The sequence below is a fragment of the Chelonoidis abingdonii genome, chromosome 2 (genome assembly GCF_003597395.2).
Source record: "Chelonoidis abingdonii isolate Lonesome George chromosome 2, CheloAbing_2.0, whole genome shotgun sequence".
NCBI lineage: Eukaryota > Metazoa > Chordata > Testudines > Testudinidae > Chelonoidis > Chelonoidis abingdonii.
The window spans coordinates 214,028,729-214,048,221 of record NC_133770.1 but is presented as its reverse complement, the minus strand read 5'-3'; the positions used below and the strand labels follow the sequence as shown (position 1 = coordinate 214,048,221).

The following is a 19,493-nucleotide window of genomic DNA, read 5'->3' as shown; positions in this document are numbered from 1 at the left end:
TTTCCTCCCAGTGTCTCTCTGGCTGTATCCTACATTTTAACCTTTTTCCCCCACTGAGCTACAGGCTCACTCTGCGGGAGCACAGGCAGCCTTGGTAGCATCACTTCTAGAAGTACCTCTGCTTGATATTTACAAAGCAGCTATGTGGAGTTCCAGCCACACATTTTTGGGCAATACACCTTGGTCCAAGCCTCCTCCACTGATGCGTCCTTTGAGACAGTGGTTCTGCAAGCACCCATATCACCTGGATCCTCATCCCCTCCTTCTGTTTATGTATTGCTTGACAGTCACCCACGATGGAATACACGTGGGGAACAGCAGTCGACGAAGAAAGGGCAGTTACCTTTATAACTGCATTTTTTTTAGATGTGTTGTCTTTATCTCTATCTCACTACCTGCTCTCCTTGCCTGCTGCTTTGGCTCCTCTCTGAATCAGGGTAAGAGGAGGAATTGGAGAGGCCTGGATCCACACTGCCCCTTATACTCTCAGCATGGAGCACAAGGAGAGCAAGGGCACAGGCGCAGACCAACGGACGTTACTGACTAGAATTCTTTAGTCTCAGATGCATCGAGTACACATGTACCTACAGTGCAATACAGATAAGAACTGTGCATCTCAAAGAATTCCAGTTATGAAAGGTGTTTTTCCTATGCCTTAATAGGGACCTGGGTGGATCCCTGCATGGTTGCTTTCCCTAGATCCTAGGTATCCTGGGAAGGATGTCCAGGGATCCTTGGATCTGAATTGGTCAGATTAGTCCTTTGCATAGGCACTTGGAGTCTGGTTGTGTGTCTTCAGAGACTTAGTTAAGAAGGGGTATTGCAGATTTACATCTCCAAAGCTTAGGAGCTGTAGTAATTTGGATTAATGGTGATACTTTAGATCACTGACTAATATATTCTTAAGGTCTGATTTTCAGGGGTACAGAACCTAATATCACCCACTGACATCCAGGAGAGCTGCAGCACTCAGCACCTCTGAAAATACTGCCATTGGTATTTAACCCCGCAAAAGTTATAGTTGAGTAGTATGATGGCAAATTGACCTATTTCAAAGAGTCTTAACACTGCTGTACTCTTAACACAGCTGTAAGGTTATTTTTTTAAATTGTTATTTTTTAAAAAAATAGACTGGATTTGAGGTTCCAAACATGGAAATTTATATAAATAACTAATATTTCAAGATGTGAAATTAAGATTTGCATTTTTATTGAAGTTTTGAGAGGCCAGATTCTGACCTCAGTTATACCTAGGCCAGTTGAAACTTAGAATAACTCCATTTTATCTCAGTGGATATTAGAACTCAAATACACCCAACACTCACAAAATGTACAAGTATATATTTAATGTCTTATTTATGTCGCATTCAATGTTTTTGCCATGCATAGAGTTGTAAAGATGTGCCACCAGTGGAAAAGACTATTAAACTGCTCCCCAGTAGCCATGTTGCAAGACTACAGATTTTTAGTGTAGAAGGACAAAAGGCTATTCAAATCAAACACCAAGATGAAATTAACTGGATTGCAGGGGATGTCATGCACAACCTTATCTTTCAAATGTATGATGAAGGAGAAAGAGAGATCATCATAACTGCAACTCTAGCAGAAAAAATTAAGGTAGGTATTTTAGAAGAAACTTTATCATAAATTCAAAGTAAATGGAACACAACTGATAGAATATACAATACGTAAAGAAGAAAATGTACTGGCTTATTTACAAGGGGTTTGCTCTCTCTCTCTGTCTTTCTTTTTCTTTTTTTTTCTTTTTTTTAATCAGGTACATGAGCAACATTCCAATTGATAGTCTAAGGTTATGTCTGTACTGCAATAAAACTCCTATGGCTGGTTCATGTCAGCAGACTTGGACTGCTGGACCGTAAAGTTAAAGAGAAGACATTTGGGCTTGGCTGGAGCCTGGCTCTGGAACTCTCCCTCCTTGCATGCTCCCAGAGTCTGGGCTCCAGCTCGAGCCTGAATGTCTACACTGCAATTTTATAGCCCCACAGCCCGAGCCCCAGTTAACTGACAGGACAGCCCTGGATATTTTATTGTAGAATAAACATACCCTCACAGGCCCCTGGAACATCTGAAGCACTATACAAAGATGGAAATGTTAATAAGATTGTTCATCTCTAAAAAATCCACTAAAATGTTAAAACTATGTCCATAGGGGTTAAAGACACTTAATGACGATTTTATTGAATTGCGTAAGACTTGCATAATATGAATCATATTCTGTTACCATTAATGCCAGAAACTATCTCAACAGTAAAGGTCTTAGACTAAGATTACCGTAATTACATAACACATTTTATTAATTGATAAAAGTAACATTATTTTGCTTGTATGGCATTCTTGTTCCTCAAGGCTGCTGAGACTCAATAAGAATCTTGTCTGAGTAAAAATTGCAGAACAGGCCCTTTGGTTTATTCAGAACGTCTTTTGCAGTAATATACATTATGAAAAGTAGGTTAGCATTTTCAAGCCTCCAATGCTACTCTCCAGTATAATATATTCATCCCTGTAAATACCTGCCCCAGAATTATACTCTTAGCTTTGGGGGCTTTCCCAACATTAGGTAGCCTGGTCAGATTTGTGTGAAACTTGTATCTTCATGAAAGACTTATGTTCTTCCTCCTATATATAGATGTAGGGCTTGATACCAAGGCAGAGCTCCATTGAATTGATTCAGATTTTGTCTTGATAAGGTTCTAGAGCATTGGGACTCTGTCAACAGGACATTTTAGGCAGTCAGGCTGAATGTAAGTTCTCTTCAAAGTGGACTTCTGTATTTGTTCAGGTAACATAGGTTAGTGTTGGAAAAACTCAAGGCTCTCATGAATAAGATTACTAAAGCTATGTACATTTTTACATACACAGTCCAGACCTGAAAACCATAATGTGTATGTACAAATGAAGGGCTGAATGCTGTATAGCCAGTGACTAATTTAACAAATATTTCGGTTTTAGGTTAACTGGACACCCAGGATTAACAGAGACCAAATGATTCAGGGACTACTGCCTGATGTCAAAGTACCAACATCTGTAAAAGATGTGCGTTATTGCCTAATTACATTCCATGATGACCATGTATCTTTGGAGAGTGCATTTACAGTCAGGTCTGTTCTTTTAAAACACATTTTTATTGATAATGCTTTTTGTAAAGGGTTGTAATACTGTTCTTTAAAAAAACAATTAGTGTTTTTTCTATAAAGGGAAAAAAATGAAATATTTGGTGAAAGAGATTATACTTATTAAGAATTAAATAGGCTATCCTAAAGCAAAAAATTTTGATTACTGAGAAGAACATGGTGTGTGAAGAAAAGCATCCATGTATGGTTGTACATAGCTTGACAATCACTTGTGAATATAAATCTATTTAAAGGGAGGATATTGGTGAAAAATTTCGGTAGGCTTCAGTTGCCTGTGTTACAGAATTGTCGAAAAGCATTGGCCTCTCTCTATTGGTTACAGCAACAATAAAAGGGAAATATTTGCATCAGTGCAGAACAAATTGTTACAGGTATCCTACAATTAGAAACAGTGATTGTTAAATATGTAACTGACTTTCAGCATCTACAGGACTTCATGGCTTCAGAGCAGTGTACAAATATTAACTAAAAGTCAAAATATCTTTGCACAGTAAGTTTGCAGCAATCAGACAGTCTCAAGATCCACAAAATACAAAATGGTAGCCAACCCTGAAGCAAGAAGACTGTATAAAGTTGAAGCAGGATTTTTATCTTAAGTGCTTGTAAAATACTCAGAACACCTTGGTAGTGCAAAATAAATTACTTGACTAGATGGAAGATATTTTGATTAGATAGTAGCCTCCATTCTTCTTCAGGAGAAAGATTCCTGAAAAACAAACCAAATTGTTGTTTCTGAAACAAAACAGAACATTAAAGACCATCACTTCTATTGTTTATTCCTTATCTGAGAAGGTGATTCTTCTATCTTCGCTTTGATAGGAATCTTCTTAACAAATTGTGTTTAGAAAGCTGATTCAAGCACAGTTATTTGTAAAATAAACTTATATTTACATCTGAAGAGAGGTTTTGTTTGGTTTTTTTTTTTGGTTAGACATGGTTGTCTCTTTACATAGTGCCAAATGCGCTGACTGTTTGGAGCCCAAAGACTTGTTTGGTGCCAATACAGCATTAATATCACAAATTTATTCCCAGTCTCCCTCTAGATCAGGTGTCGGCAATCTGCGGCATGCATGCCAAAGGTGGCACATAAGCTGATTTTTTGATGGCACGTGGGGCGGGCTGAGCCATTCAACCTGTCGCCGTTCTGGGGTTCCCACTGCTGGCCCCTTGCCAGCAGGTGTCCCACCGCCAGTCTCACTCAACTCCCGCTGCCAGCCTGGGGTTCATTCCCCCAGGCTGGCAGCGGGGTGAGACCCCAGCTGCCAGGAGCCGAAACCCTAGAGCAGCAGTGTGCTGAGCCGCTCAGCCTGCCACTGCTCTGAGGTTCCCACTGCTGGCCCCCTGCTAACCGGGGTCTTGCTGCCAGTCCCGCTCAGTAACTGCTGCTGGCCTGGGGGAAGGAACCCCAGGCTGGCAGCGGGCTGTGACCCCAGCTGACAGGAGCTGGCAACTGAAACCCCAGAGCAGCGACAGTCTGAGTCGCTCAGCCCACCGCTGCTCTGGGATTCCTGTTGCTGGCCCCTTGCCAGCCGGGGTCCCACCACTGGTCCCACTCAGCGCCCGCTGCTGGCCTGGGTGAAGGAACCCCAGGCTGGCAGTGGGCTGAGACACCGGCTGGCAGGAGCCACAGCTGAAACCCCAAGGCGAGGACTGGCAAAGACGCTCAGGCCACCGGCGAAACCCCAGAGCTGAACGGGCTGACCTGCTCAGCCCGCCACCGTTCTGGGGTTCTGGCTGCTGGCCCCTTGCCAGCCAGGGTCCCCCGCAGTCCCACTTGCCTTGTTTCTGGTTGGAGTTCCAGCGGAGGCCCCCTGCCAGACAGAGTCCGGGCCTTCTCAGCCCTACCAGCCGCCAGCTCCACTCACCTCAGCTGCTGATCTGGGGTTCCAGCCAGTTAACAACCGATGACTCAGAAGCTTGTGTGCAGCTTAAAGTATCCAAGTACATGTCACCATACATTGGAAAATTTAGCAAGGAAAAGCAAAGGGAAAGGATCACACTAAAGTAATAAGATCAGCATTTTAATCTAATTTTAAATAAAGCTTCTGAAACATTTTGAAAACCTTGTTTACTTTACATGTAACAGTAGTTTGGTTATATATTATAGACTTAGAGAGAGACCTTCTAAAAAACATTAAAATGTATTACCAGCACGCGATGCCTTAAATTAGAGTGTATACATGAAGACTCGGCTGAAAGGTTGCCAACTCCTGCTCTAGATGAACCCTAGGACTAGCTCGGGAACAAGGCTTAATAGCCCTGAGAAGATTGTATGCAATGTTCTTGTAGCAATGATGGTCCGAGGATATTAGAGAGATGAGATGGCTGATGTAATATCTTTCATTGGACCAACATCTGTTGATGAGAGAGACAAGTTTTCGAACTACCCAGAGCTATTCCTCGGCTCTGGGAAAGATACTAAGACTTGTGTCTGCACCGGCAATTGAACAACAAAACTTTTGTCTTTCAGAGGTATTTAAAAAAAAAAACCCCAAATCCTAAAAGACAAAAGTTTTGCCGCGACAGATGCCAGTGTGAACAGCGTATTGTCAGCAGGAGCGCTCTCCTGTCAACAACAGAAACGCTGCTCCTTGGTTGTAGAAGTTTTTTGTCATCGGGAAAGCTGACAAACAGCAGCTACCCTGCATGACTTTTAGCGGCATGGCTGTGGCGACACAGCAATGTCGCTAAAAGCTGTGTAGTGTAGACATAGACTTAGAGTGTCACAGCTGAATATAGTTTTAACCTTGAATGGTCCCTTAGAATACGTGCTAACTACTTATACTAAACGATCTGTTCAACCTTGTATTTAGTTGTGACACTGAGTACCTTTTCCAGACCTGAGGAAAAGTTCTGTGTAGCTTAAAAGTGTCTCTTTCACCAGCAGAAGTCAGTCCAATAAAAATTTTCTCACCTGCCATGTCTCTCTGAGAAGAATAGTCAATCCTAAACAGAGTAGACATAGCTTAAGCTAGTCATTAACATTTTATGGCCTCTTTTAGAACAACCTGAATGCTGATTTCTTCAGCTGTTCACAGTCAGACGTAATACCTGTGGAAGACAAAGTAACTCAGTTCAGTAAATAAACCAACTTACCTTTATTTTGTTTGATTTTTTTAGAAAAAATATAATTTTAAAGATCCTCACATTAACTATTTGTGGTACAATTATACATACTATAGATTAGGAAGAAAGAAATTCCTCAATCCAACAAGATTGGTTCAGCCACAATGCGCTGGAAAATCTGGTCTACGTGCCTTTCTTTATAGATGAGATCTTGATTTCTTTGTGTGTGTATATCACGGCATATTATCATGATCCAGATTCTAATGCATTTTACAACTAGACATATGTTTTAAAATTAATTCAGACATTTGTACAATTTATTTTGTCCTAATCTGGTTACAAATACTGTTCCAAATTGCAGAGTAGGCTGGACTTTAGCCTGGTTACAAAACACAATTAACAATCTCATCTATGCTAAGTATTGGTAGCCAGATTAGTAGAAAAACAAGTTTTAACCAGATTCCCTGACATCATTGTATTTTGTCATGCATACGGTGCTCACAGTGGTTGTAGTTGAAGTGAAAATTCAGAAGTTTATCAACTACTAAATCAGATGTAAGCACTTGAGTTTGTAATATATTCAAGGATATAATTTTGAAACTGTTTGCAAATGAATTATTTTTGTTAAATATGTTTGATGTAATTGATTTAATGAAGAACTACAAGCCAATTTTGTATGCCAATTTAGACCACTTCCTGATGAGCCTAAACATATTAAATGCAAATTAAAAGGACCAAATACATTACAGATGGGTGAAGAGCTACAAAGTGAAATTGGTGAGTACCTGCATGTCCTATGCTTCATTGTAAGATATAAAAATTTCCTTATCTCTCATAATGTATTATCCTGTTATCTGTACAAACAGCATGTGGCAGGAACTCTGTAGTATGTTCAGTATAAAATAGGCAGATACATTTTAAAATTAAAATCCTAGTATGGAAGAGTTTATCCCAGTTCAAAGTGAAAAGGTAGTCTTACAAATATCTTCTAGAAGACAAAACCCACCTGTAAATCTGAATTCCTAGTCTAATCTACTTGATATTCCTCCATCTGGAACTCAGATCATCAGGAAGATTTTATTTGTCATGCTATCTAAAACCTTAATTTGAATACTATTTCAGACCTCATCTCAGAAATCTGGTCATCTCTATATTAATTTATTTTAAGGCTGAGGGTCCTAATTTGAATGGAAATAGGCATGTTGAGGCATCAGCCTTTTCAGTATTCCTCAGTTTTGATGTTTTTCACAGCTTTTACCTCATATTTCAATGTCTTTATTATGCGTGCAATGATGACTTAAGTTCCCATTGGCTATGATGCTACAAATGTTTGGCTATGAGGTATTTTATTGGTAGAAATGTCAGTGAAATAATATGTTGTGATTTTTTTTCAGCTGATAAAGAGGGTTTTTTTCTATAGTATACAAGTAGTTCAGGTATGCTGAATGTGTAAATGACCTCAACATGGTCTGAAAAATATCAGATAATATCTACTTAACTAACCTCTAGAAATTAAAAATATTAGGAACATTTTGTGGGGATATAAAAGTGTATCTTGAAACAAATCTCCTATTTCATTTATGAGGCAAGAAAAAAATCAGCATAAGACAGCTCATGTCAGTGCTTTAATGTGCTCTCACATGAGTTTCAATATTAAGAAGACTTCTCTTTTAATTCTGTGTCAAGTTAAGAGATGATCTACTGCTAAAGGTAAATGTGTGTGGATGGGAAAGAAGGAGTCCTTGTCAGTGTGGCTAGAGTAAATGAATGTATTTTTCACTATTTCCTATTTACCATATATACTCATTCATAAGCCGAATTTTTTTAGTGAAAAAGGGAAGGGGATCGGCTTATGAATGGGTATAGAGAGGGAGAGGTGGGACATAGCGCCTTCCCCCCCCCCCCCCAACAGAGGGAGCAAGAAGAGGCAGCAGAGACGGGGCCAGAGTCTCTCTGCTTCTGGCCACATTGCTCTCCCCCCAGCCTCTGAAGCAGCTGTAGCTCCGGGGCTGGCAGGCTGCAGCCATGCCGCTTGGTCCCGCCCCCCAGAGCAAGCTATGGCCACACTGCCTGGCCTGCCGGAGCATGCTATGGCCATGCCGCCATGGCCCAGCCCATAGGAATTTGCTGTGGCTGCGCTGCCCAGTCTGGCCTGCCAGAGCAGGCTGTGGCTACTCTACCCATCCTGCCGGAGCAGCTCCAGCCAGACCAGACACATCCTCCCCTGGCCCTCCCCAGATAAGGTGGGAAGGGATGGGATGAAGATAGTGTGGGGGTCCCGGGCTAGGGGTGGGGTCATGTGGAGTGGTCACAGGGGTTACTCCCTGACCTGCAGCTTCTGTTCCCCCCTCCCCCCCCAATAAAAAATTTCCCCACCAGTTGCTGTACCGGCCCATCAGGGTAAGCAGCTGGCGCGCTAGGACACTTTGTTTACGTAAGTTTACCTCCATGCCTGTGGATGCTTGAGGTAAACAAACCATCTCAGCCCACCAGCGGCTTATCCTGATGGCCCAGGAGCCAAAGTTTGCTGACCCCTGAATTATAGAGTCAGCTTATGAATGGATCATAAAATTTTTCCGGCTTATGATCGAGTATATACATATATAGATTTTGTGCATGTTCATACTTTGTCTTATTAAAGAGGACATTGCGCAGTCACATATTTTGTTGGAAAAATAAGCTTGCTTTCTTTTTAATAGATGTGATGGTTACAGACCAGTATGGGAATCAGATTCAGACCCTCTCAGCCTCTTGCATAAATTCTTTAGGAGTTTCTGGGAATGGGCTGGATAAATCAAATTTGAAAACTACGTGGCAGGTAGGTACTCAGAAATACTTCCTAAGATGTCATACAGTGTGTTGTTGCCAGCATGTAGCAATTGATTTATAATAAAACTATTTGTCGCCCAGCAGAAATTTAACCAAAATTGGAAAAAAGTCTCTCTTTGATAGGTTAAAAGAGTAGGGTGATCTTAGAAATCTATTAAACTGTATCCCATGTGCCTGTTACAACTAGGGGATACAGCAACTTACGTTCCTTTTTTACTACTCATGATAAATCTCCATGCTATTGCTGCAGCTATACAACAAATCTCATTTTTCAGGTTATGCTTCAAACTTTTTGTCATTTGACCTGTTCTTAGTCCATGCTCCTTTTTATGTCTCTTGCTTCTAGGTGTCAGTTTATTTTTTTTAAATAATTTTCTCATTCAGTCTTTTGTGTTTGTGCTTTGCGAATGTAGGGATGTTTGGTGTGGGGGAAAAAAGAAGACGACGACATAATGGCTAGATATAGACAATTAGATGCATTATTGAATCGCTAATAGAGATGATCCCAGTATTTTTCAATGCCTGTGCCACCCTTAAGTTTCTGGAATTGCAAGGTCTCAGCTTGTCTCTGTGTGACTGAAGAACATGTTACCCCAAGTTCTTCTAAAAGTCCATCTTCTTGGAAATACCCAGGACATAGTGGACTTGGCAGAAGGAGTTGCTAGAGCCAGCAAGTTTCCTCAAAAAAGTATAAATTGATGTGTAGACAGCAAAGAGTGATTTTTGTTAGGTTTGGGGTACAGAAACAGATGTTTGCTTTAGCTTTTCAAAATGTGGACTCTAGTTGCTGATAAAATAATTATGGACTGTTGTATGATTTATGCATATATATAATTACATTAAAATGTACAGTGACACATATAAGAGTTCCTCTAAGCCAATTTCTCAGAAAACTAACATCTGAAACAAAAGTTCCATTTTGTTTCTTAGCAATAAACTGATAATTGTTTTATCATTTCATTTTGCCTGAAGTTGATGTAAATTATATCTGTCATTGCCTGGTTAATAATCTTTCTTTCTCTCTCCAAGCTGATGTGTTGTCTAAAACAATTTTAGCATATATATTGTAAATGCAGTTTCTTTCAGTGTTCAATCATTGATTGGTAAACTAACTAAGATTTTATGACTTTTTCAACTCCTGATATCATTTTTCATGTTCCTTGTTTTCCTTTATAATGTTTTGCTATTTTCCAATTGATATGAATTGTATTTTTTCTTAATTTCTAGCATAAAGATACAAAATCCTGCTACACAGAATTTCTGTCAAATAGAACTTTAATTTTCAATGGCAAACAACAACAAATATAAAGGGAAGGAGATTTTTTATGCTGTCCCATACAGTTGTGTTACAGAATTCACTTTTTTTTGGTGTGGCTCCACTTGTACGTCCTAAATAATTGGATTTAAAAGCTTTTAGCATTTATTATTGCATGCAATATCTCTGCTATAGTTATGTTTGAATAAATTGAGATCCTCAACCTGCTTTTCATTTTTATGGGTTCGGGCAATAAAGACAAGTGGCTGATCTTGCTTTCTGTCTTGGGCAGTTTAATGTATGCTAGTATTTGATTTTAACCGAGCCTTTCAGTATTCTGCTCCTTCATTTGAGTGAATTATTTATTTTGACTGGGAATAAGCTATCGTTTGTTTTTTCATGTTGAGTCATCATGCTAAGACAAGCAAATATATATTGTGTCTGGGCTTATGCATTTTTGACAGTTTTGCATGGTTGTTTTCCTGTATGACCTGTCCTTAGGTATCATGGCATAAAAATAATTAGATAAAACCCCATTTACTAGGAAGATAGCTGTTTTAAGAATATGTAGAATTATCTTAAAATCAGTTACTTTATTTGCATATCCCAAAATACCTTGACATTGTAACAGATCAAACATTGCAATATAATCTTTTCATTTATTATACAATGTACAACAAAAAGACTGGCATCCAATGTACATAAATAGTAAGTCACATTTTTAAATCTGACAAAAGAATAAATTACATGTCGCTTTGCTTTTATGAAAAACATGTTACTCTTCTGTTTCTTAATAGGAAAGTACACAGACCATGGCAGTCAAAGGTATTAGGTTTTATCCAGGCCCTCCTGGAAGCAAAGAATTGTGTTTTGCTTGGCGTGAATTTTCTGATTTTCTCAGAGTAAATTTGACTTCAGGACCTCCAGTTAAACTACATCTTATGGATTGGCCAGATTTAGGGGAGGTGAGTCAGCTTCTTTTGGTTCAGATCAAAGGGTTTAATACCAGCTTTTTATATTTCCAGAGTTTTTGAAGTATAAGGAGTAAAGATTAATTTTGAAAACTGTTGAGTTTTTCTTTCAGTATAGTATATTCAGTATTCCTGAAAGTTTCTACAACGTAACAGCCCTGGAGATCAAAGTTCACTATCTCTACAAGACACTATAGTATAGACAGAAGCAATTCAAGCTTCCACCAGTGCCCCTATTTATATGGATATGTGACAAGGTATACCAGACCCTCTGAGGCCCCTTGCTGGAAGTCTTGTGGCCCTGCCACACCCCGTTACAGGATACCTGTGTGTTTTGAACTAGACTGTGACCATCCGGTCATTTTGTGTGTAGCAGTTGGCTCAGCTGCCCTGCAGGGAGGGGCCCCGGCTGCGCCATGTGACCAAGCATTCTCAGGTGCATATGACCCAACATACCTGCTCCTCCATGCATTGCTTCCACTGGGGCTTTCATGCTCTGCCATAGGCAGCCTAGTTTAGGAGGCAGCTGATGGAAGTCATGACCTCATGTTCCTTGGTCATGATTTGATGGGAGGAGGAGGGTAGTTCTTGCTAACAGCCCTGTAATGTTTGTCTGACAGTCTCTTTATAATAAAGTAAAACATATATATATTTGTATCTTTTTCAGCCTATTTCAGTAATTAATGGCAGAGAATTGCAGAAGCCTCTGATAGTTCAGCTCTGTGATCAGTGGGAAAATCCATCTCCTGAACCAAATGTCAAAATCAGTCTTATCAAGGCTAGCAACTTAAAGGTAAATGAGAGTTTAGAAGATGTCCTGGCAGCTTTTATGTATCAAAGCTCATAAATATCATCTACCAAGATATAGCTACATCATCTCCCTACAGCTCTATCTGGTTTCTCCTCTTTAAAAATATATTGTGGAATTTTAAAGTACAGATGTGAATATGCCAGCTAAAAAGGGCAGAATAATCAGTAAAAGGGCAGTAGTAACATACAATAAATAAAAAATAATAATTCCATCACAGATTCCACAGTTCTTTTTTCTTGTTAACTAAAATTAAATACAGTAATAAAACTAATAATTTATGCTATTCATTTGTAACTTTATCTCCCTGGGCCTTTCTCTGTACCTTCTCCATATTCACTACATTTCTTCGTATTGCTTCTTTTACTTAGTCTTCAGTTTTGTACTTAAGTAACTTACCAAATGACAATAAAGAACAGAGTCAGTAGTATGGTACATAATCACCTTGTTCAGTATTTCTCAAACTGTAGCCCATCGAGAACTGTCTGATGGTCTGCAAAAAACTGGCAGGCAACATAATTCTTGCTTCCCTGCTTGTTTCCCTCTTCTAATTTTGAGATCAAGGCTCTTTGCAGTGAAGGTCAAGTGGAAATTAGGAGGAGACAGTTTAGCTGTGTGTAAGCAATTGCTGCTGTTGCCACTAGGATATTATGGAAATATATTTGTAAAATGGTCTTCACAATTGCAAATGGGATTTTCTTTTTCTGCTGCACAGCTTCTCTCCTCATTCATCGCAAATGGGTAATCCCTCATCTGTGGAATTTGGTGCTGAAGGCTCCAGAGTTAAACTACACCCTTCTACCCAGGCCACAAAATGTTTACTGGAGGTTCTGCATCAGCTTTAGATAAATTTAAAATTGGAGGTTTATACTGAAATAAATGTGAAAATGAATAATGTAATCACTACAGTATTTCTTCTGTTATTTATTAATACTTAGTTCAGTTTATGCGGTTTCCAAATTTTTAATCTTTCAATGTGCTGCATAATTTTGTTCTGAAAAGTTATAAGCATTATAGAACTTTGCAGGGAGGGGTTGCAGTTGTGTAAGAGACACACCAGGGAAGATGTGATGGTTCAGTTTCTCCAAATACTTTGTTGTTTAACTTTAATTTTTATTCATTTTCATGCTGGGTGATTTCATTTAACCTTCTAGCTCCTCTCTTCTTCACTGAGGAATCACCAGAATATTGAGGCTGTAATCTCTGGTTTCTTTGGTACAGCAGTGGGCTCCCTCTTCCCTCTACTGTCACAGCAAAGAAGCTTTGCAAGCATTCAGCCAAGCCCAAGAGGTGCTACAGGCAGTTTTTCAGGTGCCTCAAAGGACAGCTATACCCTGCTGCTATAATCCACCAGGCCTTGTTTTGTCATGGCCTAGGGCTTTGAGTCAGAATGGCCTGCTGGGGCCTCTACTCCCCTGCCCAAAGCTGTGGCTCCACCGTGGGAGGCTTGACCAGGAGCATGAGGATTCCCACGAAGAGGAGAACTTCTCACAGCCTGCTCAGGGCTAAGTCTTGCAAATTCCAAAGGCTCTGAGTGTCAAAAAGACAAAAGCCAAGCATTCCTTTCATAAGGAAGTGATTCATATTGTTAATGAGCAAATGCTATACAAATTACGATTTAAACCTTTTTCTCCTTTGCTTTCCCAACCTGCCTCTTCTGTGTCCTGCAGCACATCTGGGCATGCAAAGAAGCCTGTTATTCCTATGAAGCTCTGTCTCATCAGCAGTGCAATGGGGAATTGTGCTTGTCTCAGTTTTGGCCCATGGACCTTCACTCTGCCAGGGAAAGGGGTTCACGGTTGGGGAGAGGGTTGCCCATCTCCTTCTCAATAGGCTAGCTCTACATTAAAGCTTAAGGAGCACTTCAAGCAGTCTGTGCCCAGAACCAAGGCACATAAGATTTCCATTCCCCATGCAGCTGCACCATTGTGAGGTTGTGGGGGGGAAGTGGGAAATTGCTACCTGTGTTCCAAATGGAATAAAGCTCTGAGTGGTACTAGATCTCTCCCCAAATACTTAACGTGGGTCTAAGCTAGCCTGGGAAGAGGCAGACATATTTGCAGGTTCCTGGGGCCATCTGCAGGCTATTTCCGCAATCAGGGTATTGGCCCCAGTACCTGTTTCGGCTGAATGGCCCAAATAGCATACTACCCCTCCTGTAAATAGCCTGGGGAAGTACGCTACAGTTACCACTAGCAAAAGAAACCCAAAAATCTTCATGGCTTTCCGAAGAAAGGCAGCCAGTGGTTTGCAAGGAATTCACTGTTATTAATAAAACACCTTTTTCTTCGAGTGATTGCTCATGTGTATTCCACAATAGGTGTGTGTGCTCGCCACATGCACCAGTGTTGGAATTTTTTCCCCCTAGCAGTACCAATAGGGGAGTGCCTCTAGTGGCCCCTGGAGTGGCACCTCCATGGCATGGTATTAGGGGCGCTGCATGCTCTCCCCACCCTCAGTTCCTTCTTGCCACCAGTGAAGGTGCTTTGGAACTGCTCTGCTCCAGCTTTGCTGCAGCTCTTCCCCAGAACTCTTGTTCGTTCAGTGTATAGTACCTGTAGTTAGTAGTTTGATAGTTTTAGTTTAGTTTAGCTAGTGCGCCTGGGTTGGGGCATGCCCCATGTCCTGGGTTTTAAGTCATGCAACTTTTGTAGGCGACCAATGCCAGTGAGTGATCTGCATGCAGACTGTTCACACTGTTTGGGTGAAACCCATCTCAGCAATCGCTGCAAGATTTGCAAGTTGTTTAAGCCTTGGACCGAGAGAGACATTAGGCTCTGGGCCATCCTGATGGAGTCGGCATTGATCCTGACTCCGGCGCGCCGCTCCGAGTCAGCACTGGGTACCATGGTGTTGGTGCACTGCAACCCCCTGGCACCATCTACCAGTTGGCACCGCTCCCCGTTCGCAGGGCATGCCAAGAAGGCTAAGGAGAGGCCTTCCCCAGTCTTACTCCAGTGCTGTGGAGGAGAAGAGGCTAAACCCATGTTAGGCAGTCCTTGTTCCCCATCGGTCTCTAGGCCTCTGACTCAGATCGAGCGGAGTAGCCTGGCCCATTCAGAGGAGTCTTCTCCGGATGTCCGGATGCCCTCCATGCCAGAGGCCCTGCAAGAGGCCCAGGACGTTATGTCCATGCCGGTATCAGGAGCACCGCCAATGTTGGTCCTGCAGTCAGAGGCAAGCCACCGCTGGGATCTCTGCAGTTGCCCCCAACTCGGTACCGATCACAGTCGAGGGAATGTTCCTGATACCATTTGCCACTCAGCAACCAGCCCATGCGTAGTCCACACAGGTCGCTATCACCTCCCACCAGGTTGTCTGGTTGGGTTTCGACTGACAGACTCCAGCCACCGCTCCACCTTGAGGAGCGGACGCCGATGAGACCGAGGCAGGTGACGCCAAAGGTCCTTATCTCAGGGGCTATTGTAGCCAGTCACAACACAAACATTGACACCATTCCTGTTTGTTTCGCTCCAGGAGCACTGGACTTTAGATGCTACCAGAATAATAATCACAAAATTCTTGTGATCTCAGCTATTCTAGAGTTTTCCCAGGCTGATTGGTTGAAGTCCTACAACTAAACATTCTTTATTTGTTCTCTCTATACAAAATATACACTGCTGCTATTGGGGAAAATATTGTCATAGCTTCAGAAAGCTTTCTGCCCAAAGTGTGATGTTTTTTCCACAGTTCTTGGGAAATCGTTCTTTCATCATTTTTTTCCAATCCTTAACACTCCTTTGTGAGGTCATAGCATAAATGGACATCCCTAGAAATCTAAAGATACATCTTGAACCTACAAAGTACATGTGGCAAATGTACCCTGTTTCGATTCCATCCAAACAGTCAAGGCCTTAGGTTTTCAAAGTTGCTAGATATTAATGTTGCACCAGTTGGGCATTTGGGAAACCATTCACAGAGGGAATCAGGGCTTCTTCTACAAGATCTGCTGTGGCGTGTGAGAAGAACGTGTCTGAACCTCGTATGAGAAAAACTGACAAAATAGGTTTCTCTTCCTCTGAAGAGGCATCTTTGGAAGAAAGGTACTACTTGATTGGTTTCCAAATTCCCTTAATTTACAAAGCTTTTGCCTTTATATGGGATAACTTCTATTCTGCCTGTTATCCTTCTGAATCAAAATTCTTTATCCTTTCCCATGCTACTTCTGGGAATCACTGCCTGCTACTTCTCAGCAATAACATTGGCCTACCTCTCAATTCCACAGGTGAGAGGCATTACCCATTTGTTTTGAATGAGGGGGGAAGCCGCTAACAAGAATGTCAAATAAGTTCTCAGTCCTTACAATTGGTTAATAGTGAATTGGTGTGGTATGCAGTTGTCAGTTTTTTTGAGCACTGGTCCCTTTGTGTATTCCACTGGGCATGCGCATTTATAGTAGTATGTGTACATAGTATATCTTTGTTTCATAGCCATATATACCAGTTATGTCTGTAACGTTCTGTATTGTAATCACCCTCAAAAAACTCTAAACAAATCTAGATAGATACAAATGAGAAGTGGGAGGCCATTTGTAGAGAGTGCAAGCAACTTAATATATAGCCCAATTAGCATATACTACAGAATAACTAAATCAACATCAGAATATAACAAAACATGTAACCGTATTAAAATATATAAACTGGTTAATTAAACCAAAATCTGCTTAGTCAGACAAAATGACTTAAAAACTGGTCAAGGATATTCCAGAACCTGTTAAAATCTTCATTAAATCATGAGAGTCAGGAGAGGCACAGTATAAAAAAAAAAAAAAAAGCTGAATTGTCAGAATACAAGGAAAGGTATTGAGTTGAAATAAAGTGTGATAGAAAAAGGGAAAACTTCTATTTTTGGTGTAATATAAGACTTGACACTACTTCTGTCTCATTAAAAGAAAAAAATGTCTTGACAACCTTCAACTCTCTTGACAGATCATTCCTTCAAGCCAACAACATAAAACAGATGAAAATGGTAGGGCTAATCTGGGAATAATTAGTATTCATGCACCCAGGTAAGTCATGGAAATGTATAGACAAAAGTTAACTTCTGAAAAGACTCTTATTAGATACCTTTAAGTTAATTAGTTGCATGTTTAAAGTAGCTCTAGATGACTTTCTGGCAACTAAGTGCAAACACTTAACTTATTTACTCCTGGGGGAATTCTGCACTACTGCGTGTGCACATAATTAATAAGCCACACACATTTTTTATTTTTTGCACAGGAAAAAAAGCTTCTGATGAAATGTTGCTGCAGTTATGCCTTTTGCCTACCAGAGAGCACTGAGGTGCAAGAACAGCAGCAGCTCCCTGCAGAAAATAACTTATGCAGTTCTACCTTTTGCTCACTATAGGGCACAATGGCAATAGAACATAGCAGCAGCTCCCAGCCAGCTAGGGATAAGAAAGAACCTGCCTACTTCTCAGTGCCAGCCAGGCCAGGTCAGGAGACAGGGCTTATGGGGAGACAGACAGTATGGGGTGCTTGGGGAGGGGGGTGTCAGAGAGGGGCTTATAAGGGCTAGTGGGGAGGACAGTCTGGGTCGGGCTGAATGGGAGTGGAAACGCAGGGCCACATGGGCAGAGATGGAAGGGGTGCAGAGCTATATAGGGACCGAGGGTGACTGAGTGGGGGTACAGAGACACGGGGAGGGGGTACAGAGACATAGAAAGGGAGTGGTTGCGTGGGGAGACAGCCACATGGGGACAGGAGAGTGGGTGTTTGAGTGTGAATGGAGGGACACGTGGACAGGGGGTACAAGGACACATGGGGGTGCAGGAACACATGGGGACAGGGGCAGATGTGCCTGACTGAATGGGAGGGGCTAGGGGGTCAGCCAGGGTCTGCATGGGGGAAGCTCCCTAACAATCCCTCCCCATCCCCTCAAAAAATCTGTTCCATACTTTTCCCACTAACCCTCCAAGTTCACACCCAATCTCCTTCCCAGCAGTTTACTTCTCTCTCCCTCAGCTCCTCCGTTACCCCTAACTCCTCCAAGCCTTTTCACTGGTTCTGAGAGGTGTGGGAAATACGGTTCTATACTATAGTTTAAATGAATTATTATTCAGAATATTGTATTAATATACCTACCAATGAATCTATTTGTCAAACATTTCCTGAATTTTTCTTTGTTGCCTGTATTGTTACAGACATGCTAACACATATAAATGACCAAAAATAATTGAAACTGGTATGATTATATTGTGTTATTTTGACAAATAAAATATGCAGAATTTTGCAGAATTTTAAAATATTGTGTGCAGAATTTTTAATTTTTTAGCTCAGAATTTCCTGAGAAGTAACTTATTGTTTGGGTGCATAAGCTGGACTAATTGTTCAGCTTTGAGAGAGTCTTTTTTTTTTTTTTTTTTTTTACAGAATGTAATAGCTTACTCCATACGTCTGCCAAGAGAAGCTGCTGCTTTTGTTTACGGGATTTTTTTTAGATGTGGAAAAAATCTCTAAAAATGCATATTTTAACAATCATGTAGCACCTAGTGTAGATAGGGGTTTAACATCTTTAAAAATGTGTTACTGCCTAGGGTTAACCATACCCAATTAATGTGTTAAAGTCAATAACATTAATTTTTAGAGGTGTATCAAGCGATGTTTAAAAATATTCGTTAAAATGTTTTTGCTAACATTTTTTTAAACAAATACGTTTTTCCCAGTCTAGAGAAGGTCCTGGAGTGGAAATTTTAAGGAGCATTGGAATGAAAGAGAAATATAGTTACAGGTCCTGTTAAGTAGCCTAGAGTTTTCCACGTATATTTCTACCACAAATTAGTTGCTGCTGTTTTTTTTTCTTTTCTTTAAAGACTCCTGCATTCCATATAAGCAGACAGAAACTAAGGGACTGAAGTCAACTGGTTTCCTTTTATAGGTCCAGTCTTGGTGACACAGGGAGCATGGTTTGAGACATTCAACCCAAGATAAACTATAACAATTTTTAATACTTCTAAGCCAGCCAGGTGGCACAGAGAAGATCTGTGGATCCAATAATTGTAGTACTCAGCAACTAAGCTGTTTGTAATAATTTTTCCAAAGAGCCAAAACAGCTCCATGTTATGCAAAAATGTGTGAGGATGACATTGTAAACACACACTTCTGTTTTGATGCTTACAGTTTTTATATCAGTTAATATTTTTGCATTTTTAACTTAAGATATTTTGAACAAGAATAACTTTTTAAGTTTGAAGAAAAATGTTCGCGTCTTTCACCATAGTTTAAAATGTAGTGTTGTAAATTAAAAAAACCCTCAGATTTCTGTATTATGAAGTTAATGACCTCTTCATGGTCTAATAGTCTCAGTGTATGTTGCTAGGTGTGAGGCCTATGTTCAGCTTCAATCCTTGGCTAGCAAGGACTGGGAATGGTTTAGAACACATTTCTCTCAGGTGACCTTTTAAATAGCTCTC

At 40.7% G+C, this 19,493-nt stretch overlaps 1 protein-coding gene across 3 annotated transcripts in view; it reads left to right on the top strand.

Moving 5' to 3' along the window:
* The window catches only part of SMCHD1 (structural maintenance of chromosomes flexible hinge domain containing 1), a 187,044-nt gene that overhangs the window by 108,211 nt on the left and 59,340 nt on the right, over positions 1 to 19,493 (top strand). For all 3 annotated transcript variants that reach the window (XM_032772509.2, XM_075062953.1, XM_075062954.1), the window contains exons 25-31: positions 1,389 to 1,616; positions 2,970 to 3,118; positions 6,906 to 6,994; positions 8,917 to 9,035; positions 11,099 to 11,266; positions 11,940 to 12,065; positions 17,009 to 17,088. In XM_032772509.2, the coding sequence (XP_032628400.1) occupies positions 1,389 to 1,616; positions 2,970 to 3,118; positions 6,906 to 6,994; positions 8,917 to 9,035; positions 11,099 to 11,266; positions 11,940 to 12,065; positions 17,009 to 17,088 (959 nt within the window). The remainder of the gene's footprint in view (positions 1 to 1,388; positions 1,617 to 2,969; positions 3,119 to 6,905; positions 6,995 to 8,916; positions 9,036 to 11,098; positions 11,267 to 11,939; positions 12,066 to 17,008; positions 17,089 to 19,493) is intronic.